Source organism: Bombina bombina, chromosome 11 (assembly GCF_027579735.1).
Source record: "Bombina bombina isolate aBomBom1 chromosome 11, aBomBom1.pri, whole genome shotgun sequence".
Taxonomy (NCBI): domain Eukaryota; kingdom Metazoa; phylum Chordata; class Amphibia; order Anura; family Bombinatoridae; genus Bombina; species Bombina bombina.
The window spans coordinates 20,399,473-20,426,504 of record NC_069509.1 but is presented as its reverse complement, the minus strand read 5'-3'; the positions used below and the strand labels follow the sequence as shown (position 1 = coordinate 20,426,504).

Genomic DNA, 27,032 nt, shown 5'->3' with positions numbered 1-27,032 from the left:
CCTAAAAAGGGCTTTTTGGGGTGCTGTCCTTATAGCAGAGATCAGATGAGTCCTTCAGGACTGTAGTGGACACTGAATACACTAGCCTAGCTATAGATTTCCCTACAAAATCAGCAGCAGCTACACTGTCCCTCCTCTCACTAACAATGCAGCTTCCAAATGAATCTAAAATGGATGCTGTCCAGGAGGTAGGAGGGTCTGGAAGGGAGGGTCTGCTTCTGATTGGCTGGAATGTGCCTGCTGACTGTGAGGTACAGGGTCAAAGTATTACTCAATGATGACGAATAGGGGGCGGATCGAACATTGCATATGTTTGCCCGCCGCGGCGAACGCGAACATGCTATGTTCGCTGGAACTATTCGCCGGCGAACAATTCGCGACATCACTAGTGTTTAATAATAGAGAGTCTGGTTGTAATAAACAGTTACATGTATTCTGCAACCTTATAGCTTTTCTATCACTTTCTGTAAATGTTTAGCCCCAGACTGATATTATTCATGTTTTGCGGTAAGAGCTGCTCGGTACTAACTTGCAAATTATTGTCATTGCTCACTTCCCTACAGCGCTGGTATTTCAGGTTTTTAAAAACCCGGCGTTAACAGGCAAGAAGTGAGCATAGAGCAAAATTGAGCTCCATACCGCACTCCAATACTAACGCTGCTGAAAGCTGCGGTGAGCTGGTTGTAAGTGCTCATGCACGATTTCCCCATAGACATCAATGGGGAGAGCCGGCTGAAAAAAAGTCTAAAACCTGCAATAAAGCAGCGTAAAGCTCCGTAACGCAGCCCCATTGATTCCTATGGGGAAATAAAAGTTATGTTTACACCTAACACCCTAACATAAACCCCGAGTCTAAACACCTATAATCTTACACTTATTAACCCCTAATCTGCCCCCCTCTACAATGCTGACACCTACATTATACTTATTAACCCCTAATCTGCTGCTCCGGACATTGCCGCCACTAGAATAAACATATTAACCCCTAAACCGCTGCACTCCCGCCGCGCAAACACTAGTTAAATATTATTAACCCCTAATCTGCTGTCCCTACCATCGCCACAACCTACATTACTGTTGTTAACCCCTAATCTGCTGCCCCAACATCGCCGCCACTATACTAAATTTATTAACCCCTAAACCTAAGTCTAACTCTAACCCTAACACCCCCTAACTTAAATATAATTAAAATACATCTAAATAAAACTTACTATTATTACCTAAATTATTCCTATTTAAAAATAAATACTAACCTGTAAAATAAACCTAAGCTAGCTACAATATAACTAATAGTTACATTGTAGCTAGCTTAGGGTTTATTTTTATTTTACAGGCAAGTTTGTATTTATTTTAACTAGGTAGACTAGTTAGTAAATAGTTATTGACTATTTACTAGCTACCTAGTTAAAATAAATACAAATTTACCTGTAAAATAAAACCTAACCTGAGTTACACTAACACCTAACCTTACACTACAATTTAATAAATTACCTAAATTAAATACAATTACCTAAATTACAAAAAAAATAAACACTAAATTACACAAAATAAAAAATATTAGGAACAAGAGACTTAAACTGGCACTACACTATAAAGTTAGTGAGATAAAAAATCCAATTAAAGAATCCGGTGCTACCCCTTAATATATAGATACAAAGTAATTAAAGGGCAGAAAGGTCAGGGGTTTATACAGCACTCATTCTCACTTACTGGTGAAAAATATAAAATCAATCATACTTTATTATTAATAGTTAAAAACGGGATCAACATCCCTGAAACTTTCTATACAATACCCACTACCAACTGAAAAACTAAAAACTCTATAAGAACTGAACCGTCAGTCACTCCTCTGTTTCCTGGCCAATAACAGGAAACATCGGCATCAGGTGGCTGAAGTGACTAGAAGGCTAAATATCAAAGGTTTTAAACAAACGCGTTTTGGCTATATATTAGCCTTTGTCAATGTTACACTTTCAGTATCAAAATTAATAAAAGACTGACGGTTCAGTTCTTATAGAGTTTTTAGTTTTTCAGTTGGTAGTGGGTATTGTATAGATGGTTTCAGGGATGTTGATCCTGTTTTTAACTATTAATAATAAAGTATGATTGATTTTATATTTTTCACCAGTAAGTGAGAATGAGTGCTCTATAAACCCCTGACCTTTCTGTCCTTTAATTCCTTTGTAACAAAATAAAAAAAGACATTATCAGATATTTAAACTAATTACACCTAATCTAATAACCCTATCAAAATAAAAAAAGCCCACTCAAAAAAAAAAAAAATCCTAGCCTAAACTAAACTGCCAATGGCCCTTAAAAGGGCCTTTTGCGGGGCATTGCCCCAAAGAAATCAGCTCTTTTACCTGTAAAAAAAAAATTAAACAACCCCCCAAACAGTAAAACCCACCACCCACACAACCAACCCCCCAAATAAAACCCTAACTAAAAAAACCTAAGCTCCCCATTGCCCTGAAAAGGGCATTTGGATGGGCATTGCCCTTAAAAGGGCATTTAGCTCTTTTGCAGCCCAAACCCTACTCTAAAAATAAAACCCTTAAAAAAACACTAACCCCCGAAGATCCACTTACAGTTTTGAAGACCGGACATCCATCGTCAATGAAGCCGGGAGAAGTCTTCATCCAAGCCGGCAGAAGTGGTCCTCCAGATGGGCAGAAGTCTTCATCCAGATGGCATCTTCTATCGACATCCGGCGCAAAGCATCCTCTTCTTCCGACAACTAGCGACGAATAAAGATTCCTTTAAATTACATCATCCAAGATGGCGTCCCTTGAATTCCGATTGGCTGATAGAATTCTATCAGCCAATCAGAATTAAAGGTGAAAAAATCCTATTGGCTGATGCAATCAGCCAATAGGATTGAGCTTACATCCTATTGGCTGTTCCAAACATTGGATCTTCGGGGGTTAGTGTTAGGTTACTTTCAGGGTATATACCGGCGCTATGGAAGTCCCATTAAAAAAAGGACTTACCGCCAATTGCGCATTAATTTGCGGTAAGGCCAAAAAAGTGTGCGGTGCCCCTAAACCTGCAAGATTCGTAACACCAGCGGTAGTGAAAAAGCAGCGTTATGAGGCTTAACGCTGCTTTTTCACTCATACCGCAAAACTAGTAATCTAGCCAAGAGAGTCTAGTTGTAATAAAGTTACATGTATTCTGCAGCCTTATAGCTTTTCTATCACTTACTGTAAATGTTTTGTCCCAGACATATTATTCGCAGCTTTTTCTGCATTTTGCTCTTCTGTCTTTAATGAAGTAAAATTTTGCCTTTTAATTAAGGTACTGGTGGAAATATTGAGGAAAGTTATTCAAAAGCTCTCAGCACTTATTTCACATATTTCCATTTTTTTATAGTTTGGAATCTTTGGGGTCTATTTATTATAGTGCGAGCACTAAGCAGACATGATACAATGTAGCATATCATGTCCGCCGCACACCGATAAATGCCGACAGCATATGCTGATGGCATCTATCATTACACAAGCAGTTCTCGTTAACTGTTTGTGCAATGCCGCCCATGCAGATTCGAGTAATCCTAAAAGGGAATTTGCTATATTTTTCTTGACAAAATGAATGTTGCCCAGATTATGTGATGTGCAGCCATTTTATACTGAGCGCTACACAGGTTATGTGATGTGCAGCCATTTTATACTGAGCGCTACACAGGTTATGTAATGTGCAGCCATTTTATACTGAGCGCTACACAGGTTATGTGATGTGCAGATATTTTATACTGAGTGCTTCAGAGTTTATGTGATGTGCACCCATTTTATACTGAGCGCTACACAGGTTATGTGATGTGCAGCCATTTTATACTGAGCGGTACACAGGTTATGTGATGTGCACCCATTTTATACTGAGCGCTACACAGGTTATGTGATATGCACTGCAGCCAATTTATACTGAGCACTACACAGGTTATGTGATGTGCAGCCATTTTATACTGAGCGCTAAACAGGTTATGTGATGTACAGCCATTTTAAAGTGAGTACTACACAGGTTATGTGATGTGCAGCCATTTTATACTATATGCTACACAGGTTATGTGATGTGCAGCCATTTTATACTGAGCGCTACACAGGTTATGTGATGTGCAGCCATTTTATACTGAGTACTACACAGAATATGTGATATGCAGCCATTTTATACTGAATATGTGATATGCAGCCATTTTATACTTAGTGCTACACAGCTTATGCGATGTGCAGCCATTTTATACTGAGTGCTACACAGATCATGTGATGTGCAGCCATTTTATACGGAGAGCTACACAGGTTATGTGATGTGCAGCCATTTTATATTGAGTGCTACACAGGTTATGCGATGTGCAGCCATTTTATACTGAGTGCTACACAGGTTATATGATGTGCAGACATTTTATACTGAGCGCTACACAGCTTATGTGATGTGCACCCATTTTATACTGAGCGCTACACAGGTTATGTGATGTGCAGCCATTTTATACTGAGCGCTACACAGGTTATGTGATGTGCAGCCATTTTAAACTGAATATGTGATGTGCAGCCATTTTATACTTAGTGCTACACAGCTTATGCGATGTGCAGCCATTTTATACTGAGTGCTACACAGATCATGTGATGTGCAGCCATTTTATACGGAGAGCTACACAGGTTATGTGATGTGCAGCCATTTTATACTGAGTGCTACACAGGTTATGCGATGTGCAGCCATTTTATCCTGAGAGCTACACAGGTTATGTGATATGCAGCCATTTTATACTGAGTGCTACACAGGTTATGTGATATGCAGCCATTTTATACTGAGTGCTACAGAGGTTATGTGATATGCAGCCATTTTATACTGAGCGCTACACAGGTCATGTGATGTGCAGACATTTTATACTGAGAGCTACACAGGTTATGTGATGTGCAGACATTTTATACTGAGTGCTACACAGGTCATGTGATGTGCAGCTATTTTATACTGAGTGCTACACAGGTCATGTGATGTGCAGCCATTTTATACTGAGTGCTACACAGGTTATGTGATATGCAGCCATTTTATACTGAGTGCTACACAGGTTATGTGATGTGCAGCCATTTTATACTGAGTGCTACACAGGTCATGTGATGTTGAGCAATTTTATACTGAGCCCTACACAGGTCATGGGACATTTTGAACTAGATTACAATTGGTTCGCTAACTTTTGTGTGCACATGATATCATTTTTTTTCCGGCTTTTTGCATGTTCATATTACAAGTTGAAAGTAAATGTGTTATCTTGAATGCAAATCGCAATTAGGTTAGTGCAAGTAAAGATCTTTTGTAAAGGGTAGTGAGTTGCATTAAACACTACATAAATGCATTTAAAAGTACAGCTATACTTATATAAACACTGTCCGATAAAAACAATTATTAAAAAGTTATAAGTGCTCAAATATATATGATATAAGGTGTTTGACAAAAAGGGGCTCTAACATATATATGCATTCATAAACATGTATAAATATGTATATGCATGTGTGTATATATATATACAGTGGGGGGGGGAAAGTATTTAGTCAGCCACCAATTGTGCAAGTTCTCCCACTTAAGAAGATGAGAGAGGCCTGTAATTTTCATCATAGGTATACCTCAATTATGAGAGACAAAATGTGGAAATAAATCCAGATAATCACATTGTCTGATTTGGAAAGAATTTATTTGCAAATTATGGTGGAAAATAAGTATTTGGTCACCTACAAACAAGCAAGATTTCTGGCTCTCACAGACCTGTATCTTCTTCTTTAAGAGGCTTCTCTGTCCTCCACTAATTACCTGTATTAATGGCACCTGTTTTAACTTGTTATCAGTATAAAAGACACCTGTCCACAACCTCAAACAGTCACACTCCAAACTCCACTATGGTGAAGACCAAAGAGCTGTCGAAGGACACCAGAAACAAAATTGTAGACCTGCACCAGGCTGGGAAGACTGAATCTGCAATAGGCAGGCAGCTTGGTGTGAAGAAATCAACTGTGGGAGCAATAATTAGAAAATGGAAGACATAGAAAACCACTGATAATCTCCCTCGATCTGGGGCTCCACGCAAGATATCACCCCGTGGGGTCAAAATGATCACAAGAACGGTGAGCAAACATCCCAGAACCACACGGGGGGACCTAGTGAATGACCTGCAGAGAGCTGGGACCAACGTAACAAAGGCTACCATCAGTAACACACTACGCTGACAGGGACTCAGATCCTGCAGTGCCAGACGTGTCCCCCTGCTTAAGCCAGTACATGTCCGGGCCTGTCTGAAGTATGCTAGAGAGCATTTGGATGATCCAGAAGCGGATTGGGAGAATTTCATATGGTCAGATGAAACCAAAGTAGAACTGTTTGGTAGAAACACAACTTGTCGTGTTTGGAGGAGAGAGAATGCTGAGTTGCAACCAAAGAACACCATACCTACTGTAAAGCATGGGGGTGGCAACATCATGCTTTGGGGCTATTTCTCTGCAAAGGGAACAGGACGACTGATCCGTGTACATGAAAGAATGAATGTGGCCATGTATTGTGAGATTTTGAGTGCAAACCTCATTCCATCAGCAAGGGCATTGAAGATGAAACGTGGCTGGGTCTTTCAGCATGACAATGATCCCAAACACACCACCCGGGCAACAGAGTGGCTTCGTAAGAAGCATTTCAAGGTCCTGGAGTGGCCTAGCAGTCTCCAGATTTCAACCCCATAGAAAACCTTTGGAGGGAGATGAAAGTCCGTGTTGCCCAGCGACAGCCCCAAAACATCACTGCTCTAGAGGAGATCTGCATGCAGGAATGGGCCAACATACCAGCAGCAGTGTGTGACAACCTTGTGAAGACTTACAGAAAACGTTTGACCTCTGTCATTGTCAACAAAGGATATATAACAAAGTATTGAGATGAACTTTTGATATTGACCAAATACTTATTTTCCACCATAATTTGCAAATAAATTATTTTCAAATCAGACAATGCGATTGTCTGGATTTGTTTCCACATTTTGTCTCTCATAGTTGAGGTATACATATGATGAAAATTACAGGCCTCTCTCATCTTCTTAAGTGGGAGAACTTGTACAATTGGTGGCTGACTAAATACTTTTTTGCCCCACTGTGTGTGTGTGTGTATATATATATATATATATATGTGTGTGTGTGTGTGTGTGTGTGTGTGTGTGTATACGTGTGTACGTGTGTACAGATGTATTTATATATGTATTTACATGAAAATCATATTTATCAATCTTTAATATATAATAAAGTGTTATACTGTGTATTTACTGTAAATATTTTACATTACAATGTTCTTTAATTTAATATATGTATTCTTGTTAAAGGGACATAATACTCATATGCTAAATCACTTGAAACTGATGCAGTATAACTGTAAAAAGCTGACAGGAAAATATCAGGAAAATATCACCTGAGCATCTCTATGTAAAAAGGAAGATATTTTACCTCACAATTTCCTCAGCTCAGCAGAGTAAGTGCTGTGTAAAAAGTTATACTCAGCTGCTGCCCAGCTGCAGGTAAAAAAAAAAAGAAGAAAAAATGAACAGCAGCCAATCAGCATCAACAGTGCTGAGGTCATGAACTCTTTTACTGTGATCTTATGAGATTTCACTTAACTCTCATGAGATTTCATAGTAAACTTCCTTAAACTGAATAGGGAAATAACATGAGTGTGCACGAAAGCTCACTCCCTTAGCTGTCCAGGGACAGACATACTGATTTGCTGCTTAGAAGTCCTTTACAATGGGATGTGGCTACTGAGGAATGTTTGAGGTAAAATATCTTTCTTTTTACTTAGAGATGTTCAGGTGATATTTTCTAGTCAGCTTTGTACAGCTTGCTGCATCACTTTCAAGTGTTTCAACATTTGGGTATCATGGCCCTTTAATGTGTTGCTCCTTTATTTTTTTCCCTTTTTAATTTATGTTACATTATTTTTTATCTTGTTTAATTTTGTATTTTCTTCCTTTTTGTAGAACATTGTTTTATGTCTGACCCTTCTTCCAAAAAGATATATTATAGATTCTCTGATAAACTACAGTCGCCTTAAAATCTCTGTGGCAATCTTCTCCTACAGCAGATATTTCATAATAACAGCAGGTATAAAGATCGTTTAAAAAAAAATGTGTAAACGTGATATTATCTCTGTTTTGTGTTTTTACTCATATACAAGTTTCCATAACGCACATGACGCCTCTCCCCACCTAAACATGCAGCTAAACCACACTTCCTTTTCCTCTGTCTAGTATGTGGTCTCTCATCAAAAAGTAGAAAAAGTCCTTTAAGCCACACTAGATAAAATATATTTATTTTATTTATTAATACAAATGCAACAACTCTCAAGTGATGAAAAATAGACGTTAGTTTGATCTTTTGACGCATTTCGAACATAGCTGTAATCTTAGCTGACATCACACACTTAGGGCCCTATTCTGTAAGATGTAAAATGCTGCCAGTCCTATTTCCCAGGTGGAATTCTTAAAAGCCACTTTTTACCCTAAAAACTGGGCGTCTCTCTAGGGGGCGGTATACTGCATTTTCCTATTGGAAGGAGATGCAGACATTACCTTGGGAACCATACCTTGCAGTTTCCATTGGGTAGTGTTTGCTAATTGTCTAAATAACTGTTTTACTGCTGGGTCGCTCACAAAACTGCCCTTAGAGGGAACACTGCTTATAAGTACAAAATAAAAAGCACAATAGTTCTTTTTCCACAAAATGGTCTTTCTATAGGCAGATCTCACTGATTTTTCTTGCAACCTAAAAGGGGCGTGCTTTTATCAAAATACTCAAAACACTAATTACTCTGAATGGAAACCCTATGCATACTTAAATAACAGTGATATTAAGGTACATTGCACTGAAAACAACATAATTTGATTTGTATTAGCCGTCATATTAAAGTTTGAACATATGCTGGGTTCTCACTGTGTTCTTTGTACTCCATTGCGTACTTTTACATAGCAGAGAGCTCTCATTATTTCTATGGGAGACATCTCGCCACTCACAGGGACAGCCCCTTTTTTATAGAATTCCTTAAGGGCTACCACTGCGATTGTCGGTGTGGAAAACCACGTCTAGACCAGTGACATTTTTAGAATTGGCTCTTTAGGAACACATGAATTTAAGAAACTGATATTCAAATCTGATTGGATAAAAAGCTCTAATTAGGTAAAAGCAGCATAATGTGGATTGTATTATGAATGTTAACAAAAAATATCCAGATTATTTTATTATTAGTTCAACTGATCTTTCATCTATGAAACCCAAAATGTTTCTTTCATGGTTCAGATAGAGCATACAATTTTAAACAGCTTTCCAATTTATTTATATTATCTAATTTGATTTATTCACTTGGTATCCTTTGTTGAAGAAGCAGCATTGCACTACTGGGAGCTAGCTGAATGCATTAAGTATGCCAATAACAAGAAGCATATATGTGCATCCACCAATCAGCAGCTCTTGAGCCTAACTAGGTTTCCTAACAAAGGATACCAAGAGAACAAAACAAATGTAATGATAAAAGTAAATTGGAGAATTGTTTAAAATTGCACGCCCTATCTGAATCATGAAAGTTTAGTTTTGACTGGACTGTCCCTTTAAACCATTACTTTAAGCACTGATTCTGTTTTGTATTTAATGCATTTGTGTACAGCTGTGTGTTTGTATGTTTCTATGTAAAACTAACAATTTAGGATTATTATATATATATTTATTATGTATATTTTACTTATTGCTTAATACTTTGTATTGTTTCATTGTGAAACAAAACTTGGGCTGTACTGGGATGTTCCTGTTAATATTAATTAATATTGCACATGTAACTAGTTTACTCATTCACATGCAAGCTTAACATAAATATTAATCTGTTTGCCAACAAGAACAGCTTGAAAGCTGCCTGGATAGATATCAGCTGCAAAACAAGTTCCCTCTCACATGCAGGGGGTGACCGGGCAACCAGACAGGTCTATGAGAGTCCATGAGGTTAGATTATCGTATTCACAATACATCTCTGTCTTGTTACAGGCTCAGGACAAAATAAACATGGGTAAGATAGCGATTGTCTCTAGAGATGGCCGTGTGTGCTGTGATTGGCTGATGGACGCCCTTGCACCGGTCACTACCGAATATAGTTACATCCCTAGTGGCGGTTCAACAAACCTCAGAGATGCAGTGGGTAGCTGCTCGCTTGTCATTTTGTATCACACCAAGACAAGAGGAAGAATAAATGTTACTGATGTGACAGACTCTCTGTATGATAAAGAACTGAAGGAATTATCAGATGTGCTTGGTAAGAGGAATGTACTTTACATAAATATCTCAGTAATTATGTTATTAAACTGTGCAAAGAATTATGCAAACCATTGGGAATGAACAGAAATAATTTATTCCAGAGTACACTGAAAATAAACAAAATAAAGTCTACAATTTGATCTGCAAAGAATATGCAGTGAATACACAGATACACACACAATACAAAGATAAGCATGCAATACACATGCATTTTTATTTCCATTGTGTATACAATCTTCAAAAACACTTTCCTTATCCTGTATGAACTATGTCTAAGATTACAAGTGGAGAGCTAATGATAGTGCAGGTCACTGTATGCAATATCTATAGGCCGCACTAATATTTACACACAACTTGATATTACAAGGTAAATCCATTTTACCAGAGAAGAATTATCGAGGTCAATATCGCTCTAACGCAACCTATGCATTCAATGGATATCTAGACAGCACTAATTAGCACGCATATTAAAAGTTGAAAGATATACTTTGCACTCAATCAAAAGCCAAAACTGAGCTAGAATATTTAGCGCAGCTTGACACCTGAAGTGTAATTGTTAAAATAAAAAAAATTCACAAAACACCCCAAAAACATATTAAATAAACAATTACACTCATATATACACTTTATAATAAAAAATATATTAATACTAAAATATCACTAAACACAGCAAATTGGAATAATCAGAAAATGCGTAATAAAAATACTCTAGATTACAAGCTTTGCGTTATGATGCGGTACGGCTATACTGCTGAAAATGTGGCCATTGCGCATAGAATGGCAGGTAACACATATTACAAGTCACTGCGGTATAGCTATAACACAAGCATTTTAGCCTGTAACACAACCCTCCATTCCGCACTCAAAAAATGTTGTTTGAGTGCTGGATTTTCCATAGCATATTACAGGTTGTGCGGTCAGGCTACAATGCTTGTGTTACAGCCTATACCGCCGTGAGCCATTCTGCAATCTGAGACCAGTAGTTATAAATTTTGGGAAACAAAAATATTTCACAAAACTCATAACTAAAATGTTACAAATTACACTAACACCCATAAACTACCTATTAACCCAAAAACCTCCACCCTCCCGCATCACAATTGCTATATTAAACAAATTAACCCCTAAACCACCGCCCCTGACATTGCTGACACTAAATAAACCTATTAACCCCTAAACCGCCGGCCCCCCACATCACCAACACTATAATTATTAGCCCCTAAACCTCCAGTCCTCCACATGACAACTAGTAAACTAAACCTATAAACCCCTAAACCACTGGGTCCCCACATTGCAAAACACTAAATTAAACTGTTATCCCCTAAACCTAACACCCCCTAACAATTTTCTTACCCTTAAAGGGACATGAAACCCACATTTTTTCTTTCACGATTTAAAAAGAGCATACAGTTATAAACAACTTTCTAATTTACTTCTATTATCTATTTTGCTTTCTATTATCTATTTTGCTTCATTCTCTTGATATTATTTGCTGACAAGCATATCTAGATATGCTTAGTAGCTGCTGATTGGTAGCTGCACATAGATGCCTCCTGTGATTGGTTCACCTTGTGCATTGCTATTTCTTCATTAAAGTATATCTAAAGAATGAAGCAAATTAGGTAATAGAAGTAAATTGGAATGTTGTTTAAAGTTGTATTCTCTACCTTAATCATGAAAGAAAATGTTTGGGTATAGTGTCCCTTTAAGGACCAGGGCTGTTTTTACATTTCTGCAGTGTTTGTGTTTAGCTGTAATTTTCCTCTTACTCATTTACTGTACCCACACATATTGGCCTCCATTACATATAGAGCGTCGCCCGCAAAAGCCGGCGACGCCGTTTTTTGCACTGTTTGGTATCACATATAAGGCGTAGCATACAAGTTACGCCCGTATATTTCACCCGTCGCTCGCAATTTTTACTCCCATAGGCTAACATGGGACCGCGTCGTAAATTGGTATCCAATATCCAGCGCAAGGCCTTACGTGGTGAAAATGGAGAAATCTTACTCCATTTTTACCTCGCCATAAAAGGCAGCCGTAGCAGGCCTTGCGCTGAGTATGGGAGCACCGTAACTCCCGAAAATGCCTGGAAAAATAAACTAACACCTAATGCATGCGCAATGTCTATCTACCTGTCAACCGCAATCCCCCACCGCAATAACTAATAAAATGTATTAACCCCTAATCTGCCGCCGCCAACGTTAATAAAGTTATTAACCCTTAAAACTAAGTCTAACCCTAACCCTAACACCCCCTAACTTAAATATTATTTAAATAAATCTAAATAATATTACTATTATTAACTAAATTATTACTATTTAAAACAACATACTTACCTATAAAATAAACCCTAAGACCTAGATTTGGAGTTTGGCGTTAGCCGTGAAAACCAGCGTTAGAGGCTCCTAACGCTGGTTTTAGGCTACCGCCGGTATTTGGAGTCACTCAAAATAGGGTCTAACGCTCACTTTTCAGCCGCGACTTTTCCATACCGCAGATCCCCTTACGTCAATTGCGTATCCTATCTTTGCAATGGGATTTTTCTAACTCCGGTATTTAGAGTCGTTTCTGAAGTGAGCGTTAGACATCTAACGACAAAACTCCAGCAGCAGGAAAAAAGTCAGTAGTTAAGAGCTTTCTGGGCTAACGCCGGTTTCTAAAGCTCTTAACTACTGTACTCTAAAGTACACTAACACCCATAAACTACCTATGTACCCCTAAACCGAGGTCCACCCACATCGCCGACACTCGAATAAATTTTTTTAACCCCTAATCTGCCGACCGCCACCTACGTTATCCTTATGTACCCCTAATCTGCTCCCCCTAACACCGCCGACCCCTGTATTATATTTATTAACCCCTAATCTGCCCCCCTCAACGTCGCCTCCATCTGCCTACACTTATTAACCCCTAATCTGCCGACCGCAAAGCGCCGCCACCTACGTTATCCTTATGTACCCCTAATCTGCTGCCCCTAACACCGCCGACCCCTATATTATATTTATTAACCCCTAATCTGCCCCCCTCAACGTCGCCTCCACCTGCCTACACTTATTAACCCCTAATCTGCCGAGCGGACCTGAGCGCTACTATAATAAAGTTATTAACCCCTAATCCGCATCACTAACCCTATAATAAATAGTATTAACCCCTAATCTGCCCTCCCTAACATCGCCGACACCTAACTTCAATTATTAACCCCTAATCTGCCGACTGGAGCTCACCGCTACTCTAATAAATGTATTAACCCCTAAAACTAAGTCTAACCCTAACACTAAAACCCCCCTAAATTAAATATAATTTACATCTAACAAAATTAATTAACTCTTATTAAATAAATTATTCCTATTTAAAGATAAATACTTACCTGTAAAATAAATCCGAATATAGCTACAATATAAATTATAATTATATTATAGCTATTTTAGGATTTATATTTATTTTACAGGTAACTTTGTATTTATTTTAACCAGGTACAATAGCTATTAAATAGTTAAGAACTATTTAATAGCTAAAATAGTTAAAATAATTACAAAATTACCTGTAAAATAAATACTAACCTAAGTTACAATTAAACCTAACACTACACTATCAATAAATTAATTAAATAAACTACCTACAATTACCTACAATTAACCTAACACTACACTATCAATAAATTAATTAAATACAATTCCTACAAATAAATACAATTAAATAAACTAGCTAAAGTACAAAAAATAAAAAAGAACTAAGTTACAAAAAATAAAAAAATATTTACAAACATAAGAAAAATATTACAACAATTTTAAACTAATTACACCTACTCTAAGCCCCCTAATAAAACAACAAAGCCCACCAAAATAAAAAATGCCCTACCCTATTCTAAATTACTAAAGTTAAAAGCTCTTTTACCTTACCAGCCCTGAACAGGGCCCTTTGCGGGGCATGCCCCAAGAAGTTCAGCTCTTTTGCCTGTAAAAAAAAACATACAATACCCCCCCCCCAACATTACAACCCACCACCCACATACCCCTAATCTAACCCAAACCCCCCTTAAATAAACCTAACACTAAGCCCCTGAAGATCATCCTACCTTGTCTTCACCTCACCAGGTATCACCGATCCGTCCTGGCTCCAAAATCTTCATCCAACCCAAGCGGGGGTTGGCGATCCATCATCCGGTGATGGCGTCCCTCGAATTCCGATTGGCTGATAGGATTCTATCAGCCAATTGGAATTAAGGTAGGAATATTCTGATTGGCTGATGGAATCAGCCAATCAGAATCAAGTTCAATCCGATTGGCTGATCCAATCAGCCAATCAGATTGAGCTCGCATTCTATTGGCTGATCAGAACAGCCAATAGAATGCGAGCTCAATCTGATTGGCTGATTGGATCAGCCAATCGGATTGAACTTGATTCTGATTGGCTGATTCCATCAGCCAATCAGAATATTCCTACCTTAATTCCGATTGGCTGATAGAATCCTATCAGCCAATCAGAATTCGAGGGACGCCATCTTGGATGACGTCCCTTAAAGGAACCGTCATTCTTCAGTTGGATGTCGCCGGAAGAAGATGGGTCCGCGGTGGAGGTCTTTAGGATGGAGCCGGTCGTCATCGGATGAAGATAGAAGATGCCGCTTGGATCAAGATGGTTGCCGGTCCGGATCGCCTCTTCTTCCCGGATAGGATGAAGACTTTGGAGCCTCTTCTGGACCTCTTCAGCCACCAGATGATGGATCGCCAACCCCCGCTTGGGTTGGATGAAGATTTTGGAGCCAGGACGGATCGGTGATACCTGGTGAGGTGAAGACAAGGTAGGATGATCTTCAGGGGCTTAGTGTTAGGTTTATTTAAGGGGGGTTTGGGTTAGATTAGGGGTATGTGGGTGGTGGGTTGTAATGTTGGGGGGGGGGGTATTGTATGTTTTTTTTTACAGGCAAAAGAGCTGAACTTCTTGGGGCATGCCCCGCAAAGGGCCCTGTTCAGGGCTGGTAAGGTAAAAGAGCTTTTAACTTTAGTAATTTAGAATAGGGTAGGGCATTGTTTATTTTGGGGGGCTTTGTTGTTTTATTAGGGGGCTTAGAGTAGGTGTAATTAGTTTAAAATTGTTGTAATATTTTTCTTATGTTTGTAGATATTTTTTTATTTTTTGTAACTTAGTTCTTTTTTATTTTTTGTACTTTAGTTAGTTTATTTCATTGTAGTTATTTGTATATATTGTATTTAATTAATGTATTGATAGTGTAGTGTTAGGTTTAATTGTAGGTAATTGTAGGTATTTTATTTAATTAATTTAATGATAGTATAGTGTTAGGTTTAATTGTAACTTAGGTTAGGATTTATTTTACAGGTAATTTTGTAATTATTTTAACTAGGTAACTATTAAATAGTTCTTAACTATTTAATAGCTATTGTACCTGGTTAAAATAATTACAAAGTTGCCTGTAAAATAAATATTAATCCTAAAATAGCTACAATGTAATTATAATTTATATTGTAGCTATATTAGGGTTTATTTTACAGGTAAGTATTTAGCTTTAAATAGGAATAATTTATTTAAGAAGAGTTAATTAATTTCGTTAGATTAAAATTATATTTAATTTAGGGGGGTGTTAGTGTTAGGGTTAGACTTAGCTTTAGGGGTTAATCCATTTATTAGAATAGCGGTGAGCTCCGGTCGGCAGATTAGGGGTTAATAATTGAAGTTAGGTGTCGGCGATGTTAGGGAGGGCAGATTAGGGGTTAATACTATTTATTATAGGGTTAGTGAGGCGGATTAGGGGTTAATAACTTTATTATAATAGCGGTGCGGTCCGCTCGGCAGATTAGGGGTTAATAAGTGTAGGCAGGTGGAGGCGACGTTGAGGGGGGCAGATTAGGGGTTAATAAATATAATATAGGGGTCGGCGATGTTAGGGCAGCAGATTAGGGGTACATAGGGATAATGTAAGTAGCGGCGGTTTACGGAGCGGCAGATTAGGGGTTAATAATAATATGCAGGGGTCAGCGATAGCGGGGGCGGCAGAATAGGGGTTAATAAGTGTAAGGTTAGGGGTGTTTAGACTCGGGGTACATGTTAGAGTGTTAGGTGCAGACGTAGGAAGTGTTTCCGCATAGCAAACAATGGGGCTGCGTTAAGAGCTGAACGCGGCTTTTTTGCAGGTGTTAGGTTTTTTTTCAGCTCAAACAGCCCCATTGTTTCCTATGGGGGAATCGTGCACAAGCACGTTTTTGAGGCTGGCCGCTTGCGTTAGCAACTCTGGTATTGAGAGTTGAAGCTGCGTTAAAAATGCTCTACGCTCCTTTTTTGGAGCCTAACGCAGCCTTTATGTGGACTCTCAATACCAGAGTTATTTTTATGGTGCGGCCAGAAAAAAGCCGGCGTTAGTTTTTCGGGTCGTTACCGACAAAACTCCAAATCTAGCCGTAAGATAGCTACAATATAATTAATAATTACATTGTAGCTATTTTAGGGTTTATATTTATTTTACAGGCAAGTTTGTATTTATTTTAACTAGGTACAATAGCTATTAAATAGTTAATAACTATTTAATAGCTAACTAGTTAAAATAAATACAAATTTACCTGTAAAATAAATCCTAACCTAAGATACAATTACACCTAACACTACACTATCATTAAATAAATTAAATTAATTAACTACAATTACCTAAAATTAAATACAATTAAATAAAATAAACTATAGTACAAAAAACAAACACTAAATTACAGAAAATAAAAAAAAATTACAAGAAGTTTAAACTAATTACACCTAATCTAAGCCCCCTAATAAAATAAAAAAGTCCCCCAAAATAATAAAATTCCCTACCCTATACTAAATTACAAATAGCCCTTAAAAGGGCTTTTTGCGGGGCATTAACCCAAAGTAATCAACTCTTTTACCTGTAAAAAAAGAAATACAACCCCCCCCAACATGAAAACCCACCACCCACACACCCAACCTTATTCTAAAACCCACCCAATCCCCCCTTAAAAACACCTAACACTAACCCCTTGAAGACCACCCTACCTTGAGCCGTCTTCACCCAGCCGGACAGAAGTCTTCATCCGATCTGGACAGAAGAGGTCCTCCCGCCGGGCAGAAGTCTTCATCCAATCCGGGCAGAAGAGGTCCTCCAGTCGTCCAGTCTTCTTTCAAGCGGCATCTTCTATCTTCTTCCATCCGACGAGGAGCGGCTCCATCTTGAAGACATCCGACGCGGAGCATCCTTCCTGGCCGACGACTACCCGATGAATGAAGGTTCCTTTAAATGACGTCATCCAAGATGGCGTCCCTTCAATTCCGATTGGCTGATAGATTTCTATCAGCCAATCGGAATTAAGGTAGGAAAAATTCAATCAGCCAATAGAATGCGAGCTCAATCCTATTGGCTGATTGCATCAGCCAATAGGATTTTTCCTATCTTAATTTCGATTGGCTGATAGAATTCTATCAGCCAATCGGAATTGAAGGGATGCCATCTTGGATGACGTCATTTAAAGGAACCTTCATTCGTCGGGTAGTCGTCGGCCTGGAAGGATGCTCCGCGTCAGATGTCTTCAAGATGGAGCCGCTCCTCGTCAGATGGAAGAAGATAGAAGATGCCGCTTGGATGAAGACTTCTGCCCGACTGGAGGACCTCTTCTGTCCGGATCGGATGAAGACTTCTGCCCGGCTGGAGGACCTCTTCTGCCCGGATCGGATGAAGAGTTCTGCCCGGCTGGGTGAAGACGGCTCAAGGTAGGGTGGTCTTAAAGGGGTTAGTGTTAGGTTTTTTTAAGGGGGGATTGGGTGGGTTTTAGAGTAAGATTGGGTGTGTGGGTGGTGGGTTTTAATTTTGGGGGGTTGTATTTCTTTTTTTACAGGTTAAAGAGCTGATTACTTTGGGGCAATGCCCCGCAAAAATCTCTTTTAAGGGCTATTTGTAATTTAGTATAGGGTAGGGAATTTTATTATTTTGGGGGGCTTTTTTATTTTATTAGGGGCTTAGATTAGGTGAAATTAGTTTAAACTTCTTGTATTTTTTTTATTTTCTGTAATTTAGTGTTTGGTTTTTTTTGTACTAAAGTTTATTTTATTTTATTGTATTTACTTTTAGGTAATTGTAGTTAATTAATTTAATTTATTTAATGATAGTGTAGTGTTAGGTGTAATTGTAACTTAGGTTAGGATTTATTTTACAGGTAAATTTGTAGTTATTTTAACTAGGTTGCGATTAAATAGTTATTAACTATTTAATAGCTATTGTACCTAGTTAAAATAAATACAAAGTTGCCTGTAAAATAAAAATAAATCCTAAAATAGCTACAATGTAATTATTAATTATATTGTAGCTATCTTAGGGTTTATTTTATAGGTAAGTATTTAGTTTTAAATAGGAATAATTTAGTTAATAATAGTAATATTATTTAGATTTATTTAAATAATATTTAAGTTAGGAGGTGTTAGGGTTAGACTTAGTTTTAAGGGTTAATAACTTTATTATAGTGGCGGCGACGTTGGCGGCGGCAGATTAGGGGTTAATACATTTAATAGGCTATGTGGGCTATGGCGGTTTAGGGGTTAATACTTGAATAGTTTAATTGCGTTGTGGGCTATGGCGGTTTAGGGGTTAATAATTTAGTTATTACTTGCGGTGTGGGTTTGATGGCGGATATAGGGGTTAATAGTTTAAATAGGCATATTGCGTTGTGGGGGGTTGTCGGTCTAGGGGTTAATACATTTAATATTAGTAATGAGAGGGGGGGATTGCGGATATAGGGGTTTTACGTGTCGGGCTTATTTTTTTGAGGCAGGTTAGACTTTTATGGGAGATTTGTTATTTTCTTTCATTTTCTTAGGCGCCGGCAGGTTCCAAAGTGCCGTAAGTCACTAGCGACTCCAGAAATTTGTATTTATGCTTATTTCTGGACATCGTTAGTTTATCCAACTTACGCCACTTAGAAAATGCCAGCGCCATATATGTAATACCCCGATGTGCGAGGTGAAATTACGGGCGGGGCAGGTTTCCACGCTTGAGCTGAAACCTGCGCCGTATATTTGATTGCGCCCATTATATACCGTTTTTTTCGACATTAAATGGACTTTCTAAAGATACCATTATTTTCATCATATCTTATAATTTACTATACAATTTTTTTTTTAAATATGATGAACAAATTTGAAAAAAACACACTTTTTCTAAAATTGACAGCCAAAATCTGTTACACATCTACAACCACCAAAAAACACCCATGCTAAATTGTTTCTAAATTTTGTCCTGAGTTTAGAAATACCCAATGTTTACATGTTCTTTGCTTTTTTTGCAAGTTATAGAGCAATAAATACAAGTAGCACTTTGTTATTTCCAAACCATTTTTTTAAGTTACATTGGAACACTGATATCTGTCAGGAATCCCTGAATATCCCTTAACATATATATATATATTTAGTAGACAACCCAAAGTATTGATCTAGGCCCATTTTGGTATATTTGATGCCGCCATTTTACCGCTAAATGCATCTTTCACATTTTCACAAACTTTTGGTTTATCACTGAAATAATTTATAAACAGCTTGTGCAATTATGGCACACATGGTTGTAAATGCTTCTCTGTGATCCCCTTTGTTCAGAAATAGCAGACATATATGGCTCTGGCGCTACTTTTTGGTATTTAGAAAGCCGCTAAATGCTGCTGCACATCAAACGTGTATTATGCCCAGCAGTGAAGGGGTTAATTAGGGAGCTTGTAGGGTTAATTTTAGCTTTAGTGTAGTGTAGTAGACAACCCAAAGTATTGATCTAGGCCCATTTTGTTATATTTCATGCCATCATTTCACTGCCAAAAGCGATCAAATAAATAAAAATGCTCACTTTTTCACAAACTTTAGGTTTCACACTGAAATTATTTACAAACAGCTTGTGCAATTATGGCACAAAATGGTTGTAAATGCTTCTCTTGGATCCCCTTTGCGCAGAAATAACAGAGATATATGGCTTTGGCATTGCTTTTTGGTAATTAGAAGGCTGCTAAATGCCGCTGCACACCACACTTGTATTATGCCCAGCAGTGAAGGGGCTAATTAGGAGCTTGTAGGGTTAATTTTAGCTTTAGTGTAGAGATCAGCCTCCCACCTGACACATCCCACCCCCTGACCCCTCCCTGACCCCTCTCAAATAGCTCTCTTCCCTCCTCCACCCCACAATTGTCCCCGCCGAAAGTCTGCCAGTACTAAAATAAAAGGCTTTTTTTTTAATTAAAAAAAAATACATATTCTTCTGTGTAGGATCCCCCCTTGGCCCCCAACTCCATGATCACCCCCAATCAGCTTTCTAACCCTCCCCCTCAACCGTATTGTCCGCCATCTTGGGTACCGGCAGCTGTCTGCCAGTACCCAGTTTGCATACAAATTAAAAAATATATATTTTTATTTTATTGATTTATTATTTATTTTTCTGTAGTTTAGCTTCCCCCCCTCAATAACCAACACCCACCCCCTCCCATATCCCTTAGATAAAAAATGTCCCCCTCCTCTCTCCCTCCTTCCCTTTACACTGTTCCATAGTGTAGGACTCCCACCTGCTCCCGCCCCTGTGCACGCTCCAGCCTCCACCCGGTGCGAGTGCCGACATCCGTGCTCGCTCGCTGCGCCCCCCCACATGTGATCCTGCCCCCGTCTGTCATCATTCCCTCCAGCGATGGCCACTCACCCACCTCCCTGCAGCTGCAACGATCGCACCATCGCTGGCCAGGAATAACAGCAATAACTTGAAAGCGGCTGGAAGCGATCAGGATAATAAATAATAAAACTAATAAAAATTAGTTTAAACTATAAATTAACCTAACATAATTATTCTAATAAAATAAAATAAACTACCAATTAAAAAACCTAAATTGCATGATTAAAAAAACCTAACACTACGAAAAAATAAAAAGCTAAATTACAAATTTAAATAAACCTAATACTACGAAAAAAATAAAGAAATCTAACCTTAAAAAGAATAATAAACACTAAAATTACGAAAAATAAAAAACTCTAAAATTACAAAAAATAATAAACAAAATGATCAAAAATAAAAACATTTACACCTAATCTAATAGCCCTATAAAAATAAAAACACCCCCTAACCTAACAATAAACTACCAATAGCCCTTTAAAGGGCTTTTTGTAGCCAATAGGATTTCAGTAGCTCTCATCCTATTGGCTGTTTTGAAAATGTCAGCCAAAAGGTATGCAAGGTAACCCATTTTTAAACAGGTACCTTGCATTCAAGCTTCAGTGTACGTCGGTGACCGTATGTAGCGGACTCTCCGCGCTGGATGTCATCGCCGGTCCTGGACAGCTCTGCTCCTCCACAGCTCCCGCCACCAGGATGAAGATAGAAGATGGTCCTGCGATGGAGGAAGATGTCGCCACCTGGGGGTGAAGATGGATGTCCAGACTTCAGGAACCGTGAGTAGATATTCAGGGGTTAGTGTTAGTTGTTTTTTTGGGGTGTTTTTTTAAGATTAATGTTCTTTTGGGCAATGTAAAAGAGCTGTATGCCCTTTTAAAGGCAATGCCCATACAAATGCCCCTTAGGTTTTTTTATTTTGAGGGGTTGGTTGGGTGGGGCGTTTTACTTTTAGGGGGGACTTTGTAATTATTTTGTATGTAAAAGAGCTGTTAACTTAGGGCAATGCCCTACAAAAGGCCCTTTTAAGGGCTATTGGTAGTTTAGTGTAGGTTAGTGTGTGTTTTTATTTTGGGGGGGCTTTTTATTTTTATAGGGCTATTAGATTAGGTGTAATTGTTTTTATTTTTGATAATTTCGTTTATTATTTTTTGTAATCTTAGAGTTTTTATTTTCCATAATTTTAGTTTTTTAGATTTTTTTTAATTTTTTCGAAGTATTAGGTTTATTTAAATTTGTAAAAAAATTCTTTCGGAGTGTTAGGTTTTTTTTAATCATGTAATTTAGGTTTTTTAATTTGTAGTTTATTTTATTAGAATAGTTATGATAGGTTAATTTATAGTTTAAACTTAGTTTTTTTTTATTTCACGGGTAAGTTTTCATTTATTTTAAGATGGTTATATTGTAAATTTAATTTAAAGTTAGGGGGGGTGTTAGATTTAGGGGTTAATAGTTTAATTTAGTGTTTTACGATGTGGGGGCCAGCAATTTAGGGGTTAATAGGTAGAATTTATTAGTTGCGATGTGGGGGGCGGCAGTTTAGGGGTTAATAGGTTTAGTTTATTAGTTGCGATGTGGGGGCCGGCAGTTTAGAGGTTAATAGGTTTATTTAGTATCGGTGATGTTTAGGGGCTTCGGTTTAGGGGTTAATATGATAATTTAGTATCGGTGATGGCAGGAGGCCGAGGATTAGGGGTTAATCATTTTATTTAGTGTCAGCTATGTTGGGGGCTGCAGATTAGGGGTGTTTAGACTAGAGGTTTATGTAAGGGTGCTAGTTTAAATGTAACTTTCTTTTCCCCATAGACTTCAATGGGTTTGCGTTATGGCAATCTCCATTCCGCAATCGCAGGTGTTAGTTTTTTTCTAACACTTTCTCCCCATTGATGTCTATGGGGGAAAGCGTGCACGAGCACGTCAAGTCAGCCCTTGGTTTTTGTGCGGTATGGAGCTTATCGTACCATATCGCACAACACAAGGAGGTTTTTCAGTAACTTGTAATGGCAGTGCTATGGAAACGTTTTTTGTGTTATTTACGCACCCTGTTTAGCGCAAAACGCGTAATCTAGGTGATTGTGCAAAAGTTTTTATTTTGAATTTCAAATAAGTAGTTGATTTTTATCTAACAAATTTCAAAGTTAGTTTTATTTTTCTTTCCACTGCATCATGTGACAGCATCAGCCTATAAAGTAATTGCAAGTGAACAGTGCGCCAACATATACAGTGCTATAAAATTATTTGACCATAAAATATGCAAAAAACTCTTACACAGATGTGAAAATAAAAGTCAATGATATTGATAAAAATGTGAATGTTCAGATGTCTTAGCTTAATATCGCTAAGTCAATGTTACTTGGTGAGACCTAGGGGGTCGAAGTGCTCCCTCAGGCTCGGTCAGATGATGGCTCGCGGCTTCTTCAATACTTTTGCTGGTGTCCCAAAAGAACAAAATCTGTAGAAATATAGAATGGAAAAGAAGGCGCCACCATAGTGTACGATCAATGGATACAGACAAGCTTCAGATGCGCATGAAAAACTGGTACTTACAAGCTCCCTGACACTTGAGAATTGTCACAAACGCCTTCTGGAACTTTATGAGTCGTCCAGCTAACTCCCACCACCGTCCTTGTAGACCCGTTCTTTGGGGTATTCGGATGGATGCCGGATAAATTGCTTTCCCGGTTGCAATCTGCTTTCTCAGGCTTCAATCTTTAGTTAGAGATAGCCAAACCCGGTGTGCTCTTGTGTGCAGTGAAGACCGTATAGTACCGTAAACAGCACACTCCAAAATATGTAAAAACAACTGCTAAATTGGTGCAGTTTCTTCGTATCCTGCAAAACTGATTGTAGGGAATATTTTTCTTCCAGGGCTTATGATGGTTGCTCGTTGTCTCCGTGTGTATAATCCTCACTCTAGTTTTGCAGGATACGAAGAAACTGCACCGATTAAGCAGTTGTTTTTATAGATTTTGGAGTGTGCTGTTTAAGGTACTATACGGTCTTCACTGCACACAAGAGCCAACCGGGTTTGGCTATCTCTAACTAAAGATTGAAGCCTGAGAAAGCAGATTGCAACCGGGAAAGCAATTTATCCGGCATCCATCCGAATACCCCAAAGAACGGGTCTACAAGGACGGTGGTGGGAGTTAGCTGGACGACTCATAAAGTTCCAGAAGGCGTTTGTGACACTTCTCAAGTGTCAGGGAGCTTGTAAGTACCAGTTTTTCATGCGCATCTGAAGCTTGTCTGTATCCATTGATCGTACACTATGGTGGCGCCTTCTTTTCCATTCTATATTACATCAGCCTATAAAGAAATGCATATATGTTTATACTGTGAATCTGCTCAATAGGAGCTGCTGTCAGAAAATGTAAATATAAAAAGACTGTGCACATTTAGCTATTGGATGGGAATTGGAAAGTTGTTTAAAAATGCTGTGCTCATAGCAATATCTGTGCTATTTTAGAAATATATTTTAGACATTGCTCACAAATATTCTATTTGCATATGTACCATGGGCAGAGAGTACAGTTCTATCATAATCTTGGTTTATAAAACACCCTGATAGCATTTGTTTCAAAACTCTTTTTTAATAGGTAAAACCAGAGTTATAGTGGTGATTGATGACCTGGAAGACAGCAGCTACTCAGAGAAGATCAGGATACTCAACAACCAGCCCAGCATCGGGAGACTGGCCAAGGAGCTGTTTCTTTTTAGTACTCAGGAGAAGAAGGCGTATACTAAAAATACAAGAGAAACAGAATCAGCTGCTTCTGCACACAAGAAGATAACCAGCATAAAGAACAGTGTTACAGGTGAGAGACTGTGATACATAGTAACACATTATATACTAGTTGTTGTTTAGTGATATATACATGAGACACCTCACATGAATAAGACTTAGATCTAGTCACTTATCAGTACAACAGGTGAGACTGTGATACATAGTAACATATTATATACTAGTTGTTGTTTAGTGATATAGACATGAGACACCTCAGATGAATAAGACTTAGCTCTAGTCACTAATCAGTACTACAGACTGTGATACATAGTAACATATTATATACTAGTTGTTGTTTAGTGATATAGACATGAAACACCTCAGATGAATAAGACTTAGCTTTAGTCACTAATCTTTACTTAAGGTGAGAGACTGATACATAGTAACACATTATATACTAGTTGTTGTTTAGTGATATAGACATGAGACACCTCAGATGAATAAGACTTAGCTCTAGTCACTAATCTTTACTTAAGGTGAGAGACTGATACATAGTAACACATTATATACTAGTTGTTGTTTAGTGATATAGACATGAGACACCTCAGATGAATAAGACTTAGCTCTAGTCACTAATCAGTACTACAGATGAGACACTGATACATAGTAACACATTATATACTAGTTGTTGTTTAGTGATATAGACATGAGACACCTCAGATGAATAAGACTTAGCTCTAGTCACTAATCAGTACTACAGGTGAGACTGTGATACATAGTAACACATTATATACTAGTTGTTGTTTAGTGATATAGACATGACACACCTCAGATGAATAAGACTTAGCTCTAGTCACTAATCAGTACTACAGGTGAGACTGTGATACATAGTAACACATTATATACTAGTTGTTGTTTAGTGATATAGACATGAGCCACCTCAGATAAATAAGACATAGCTCTAGTAACTAATCAGTACTACAGGTGAGACTGTGATACATAGTAACACATTATATACTAGTTGTTGTTTAGGGATATAGACATGAGACACCTCAGATGAATAAGACTTAGCTCTAGTCACTAATCAGTACCACAGACACTGATACATAGTAAAACATTATATACTAGTTGTTGTTTAGTGATATAGACATGAGACACCTCAGATGAATAAGACTTAGCTCTAGTTACTAATCAGTACTACAGGTGAGACTGTGATACATAGCAACACATTATATACTAGTTGTTGTTTAGGGATATAGACATGAGACACCTCAGATGAATAAGACTTAGCTCTAGTCACTAATCAGTACTAAAGGTGAGACTGTGATACATAGTAACACATTATATACTAGTTGTTGTTTAGTGATACAGACATGAGACACCTCAGATGAATAAGACTTAGCTCTAGTAACTAATCAGTACTACAGGTGAGACTGTGATACATAGTAACACATTATATACTAGTTGTTGTTTAGGGATATAGACATGAGACACCTCAGATGAATAAGACTTAGCTCTAGTCATGAATCAGTACTACAGACTGTGATACATAGTAACACATTATATACTAGTTGTTGCTTAGTGATATAGACATGAGACACCTCAGATGAATAAGATTTAGCTCTAGTTACTAATCAGTACTACAGGTGAGAGACTGTGATACATAGTAACACATTATATACTAGTTGTTGTTTAGTGATATAGACATGAGACACCTCAGATGAATAAGACTTAGCTCTAGTTACTAATCAGTACTACAGGTGAGACTGTGATACATAGCAACACATTATATACTAGTTGTTGTTTAGGGATATAGACATGAGACACCTCAGATGAATAAGACTTAGCTAAAGTTACTAATCAGTACTACAGGTGAGACTGTGATACATAGCAACACATTATATACTAGTTGTTGTTTAGTGATATAGACATGAGACACCTCAGATGAATAAGACTTAGCTCTAGTCACTAATCTTTACTTAAGGTGAGAGACTGATACATAGTAATACATTATATACTAGTTGTTGTTTAGTGATATATCCATGAGACACCTCAGATGAATAATACTTAGCTCTAGTCACTAATCAGTACTACAGATGAGACACTGATACATAGTAACACATTATATACTAGTTGTTGTTTAGTGATATAGACATGAGACACCTCAGATGAATAAGACTTAGCTCTAGTCACTAATCTTTACTTAAGGTGAGAGACTGATACATAGTAACACATTATATACTAGTTGTTGTTTAGTGATATAGACATGAGACACCTCAGATGAATAAGACTTAGCTCTAGTCACTAATCAGTACTACAGATGAGACACTGATACATAGTAACACATTATATACTA

At 37.9% G+C, this 27,032-nt stretch overlaps 1 protein-coding gene across 3 annotated transcripts in view; it reads left to right on the top strand.

Moving 5' to 3' along the window:
- LOC128642320 (uncharacterized) overlaps window positions 1-27,032 on the top strand; it is a 74,018-nt gene that overhangs the window by 5,341 nt on the left and 41,645 nt on the right. For 2 of the 3 annotated variants that reach the window (XM_053695050.1, XM_053695048.1), the window contains exons 2-4: window positions 7,991-8,114; window positions 10,041-10,305; window positions 24,549-24,767. In XM_053695050.1, coding sequence (XP_053551025.1) covers window positions 10,059-10,305; window positions 24,549-24,767 — 466 coding nt within the window. In that variant the 5' untranslated portion in view covers window positions 7,991-8,114; window positions 10,041-10,058. The remainder of the gene's footprint in view (window positions 1-7,990; window positions 8,115-10,040; window positions 10,306-24,548; window positions 24,768-27,032) is intronic. The other variant, XM_053695049.1, reaches the window with a different exon arrangement.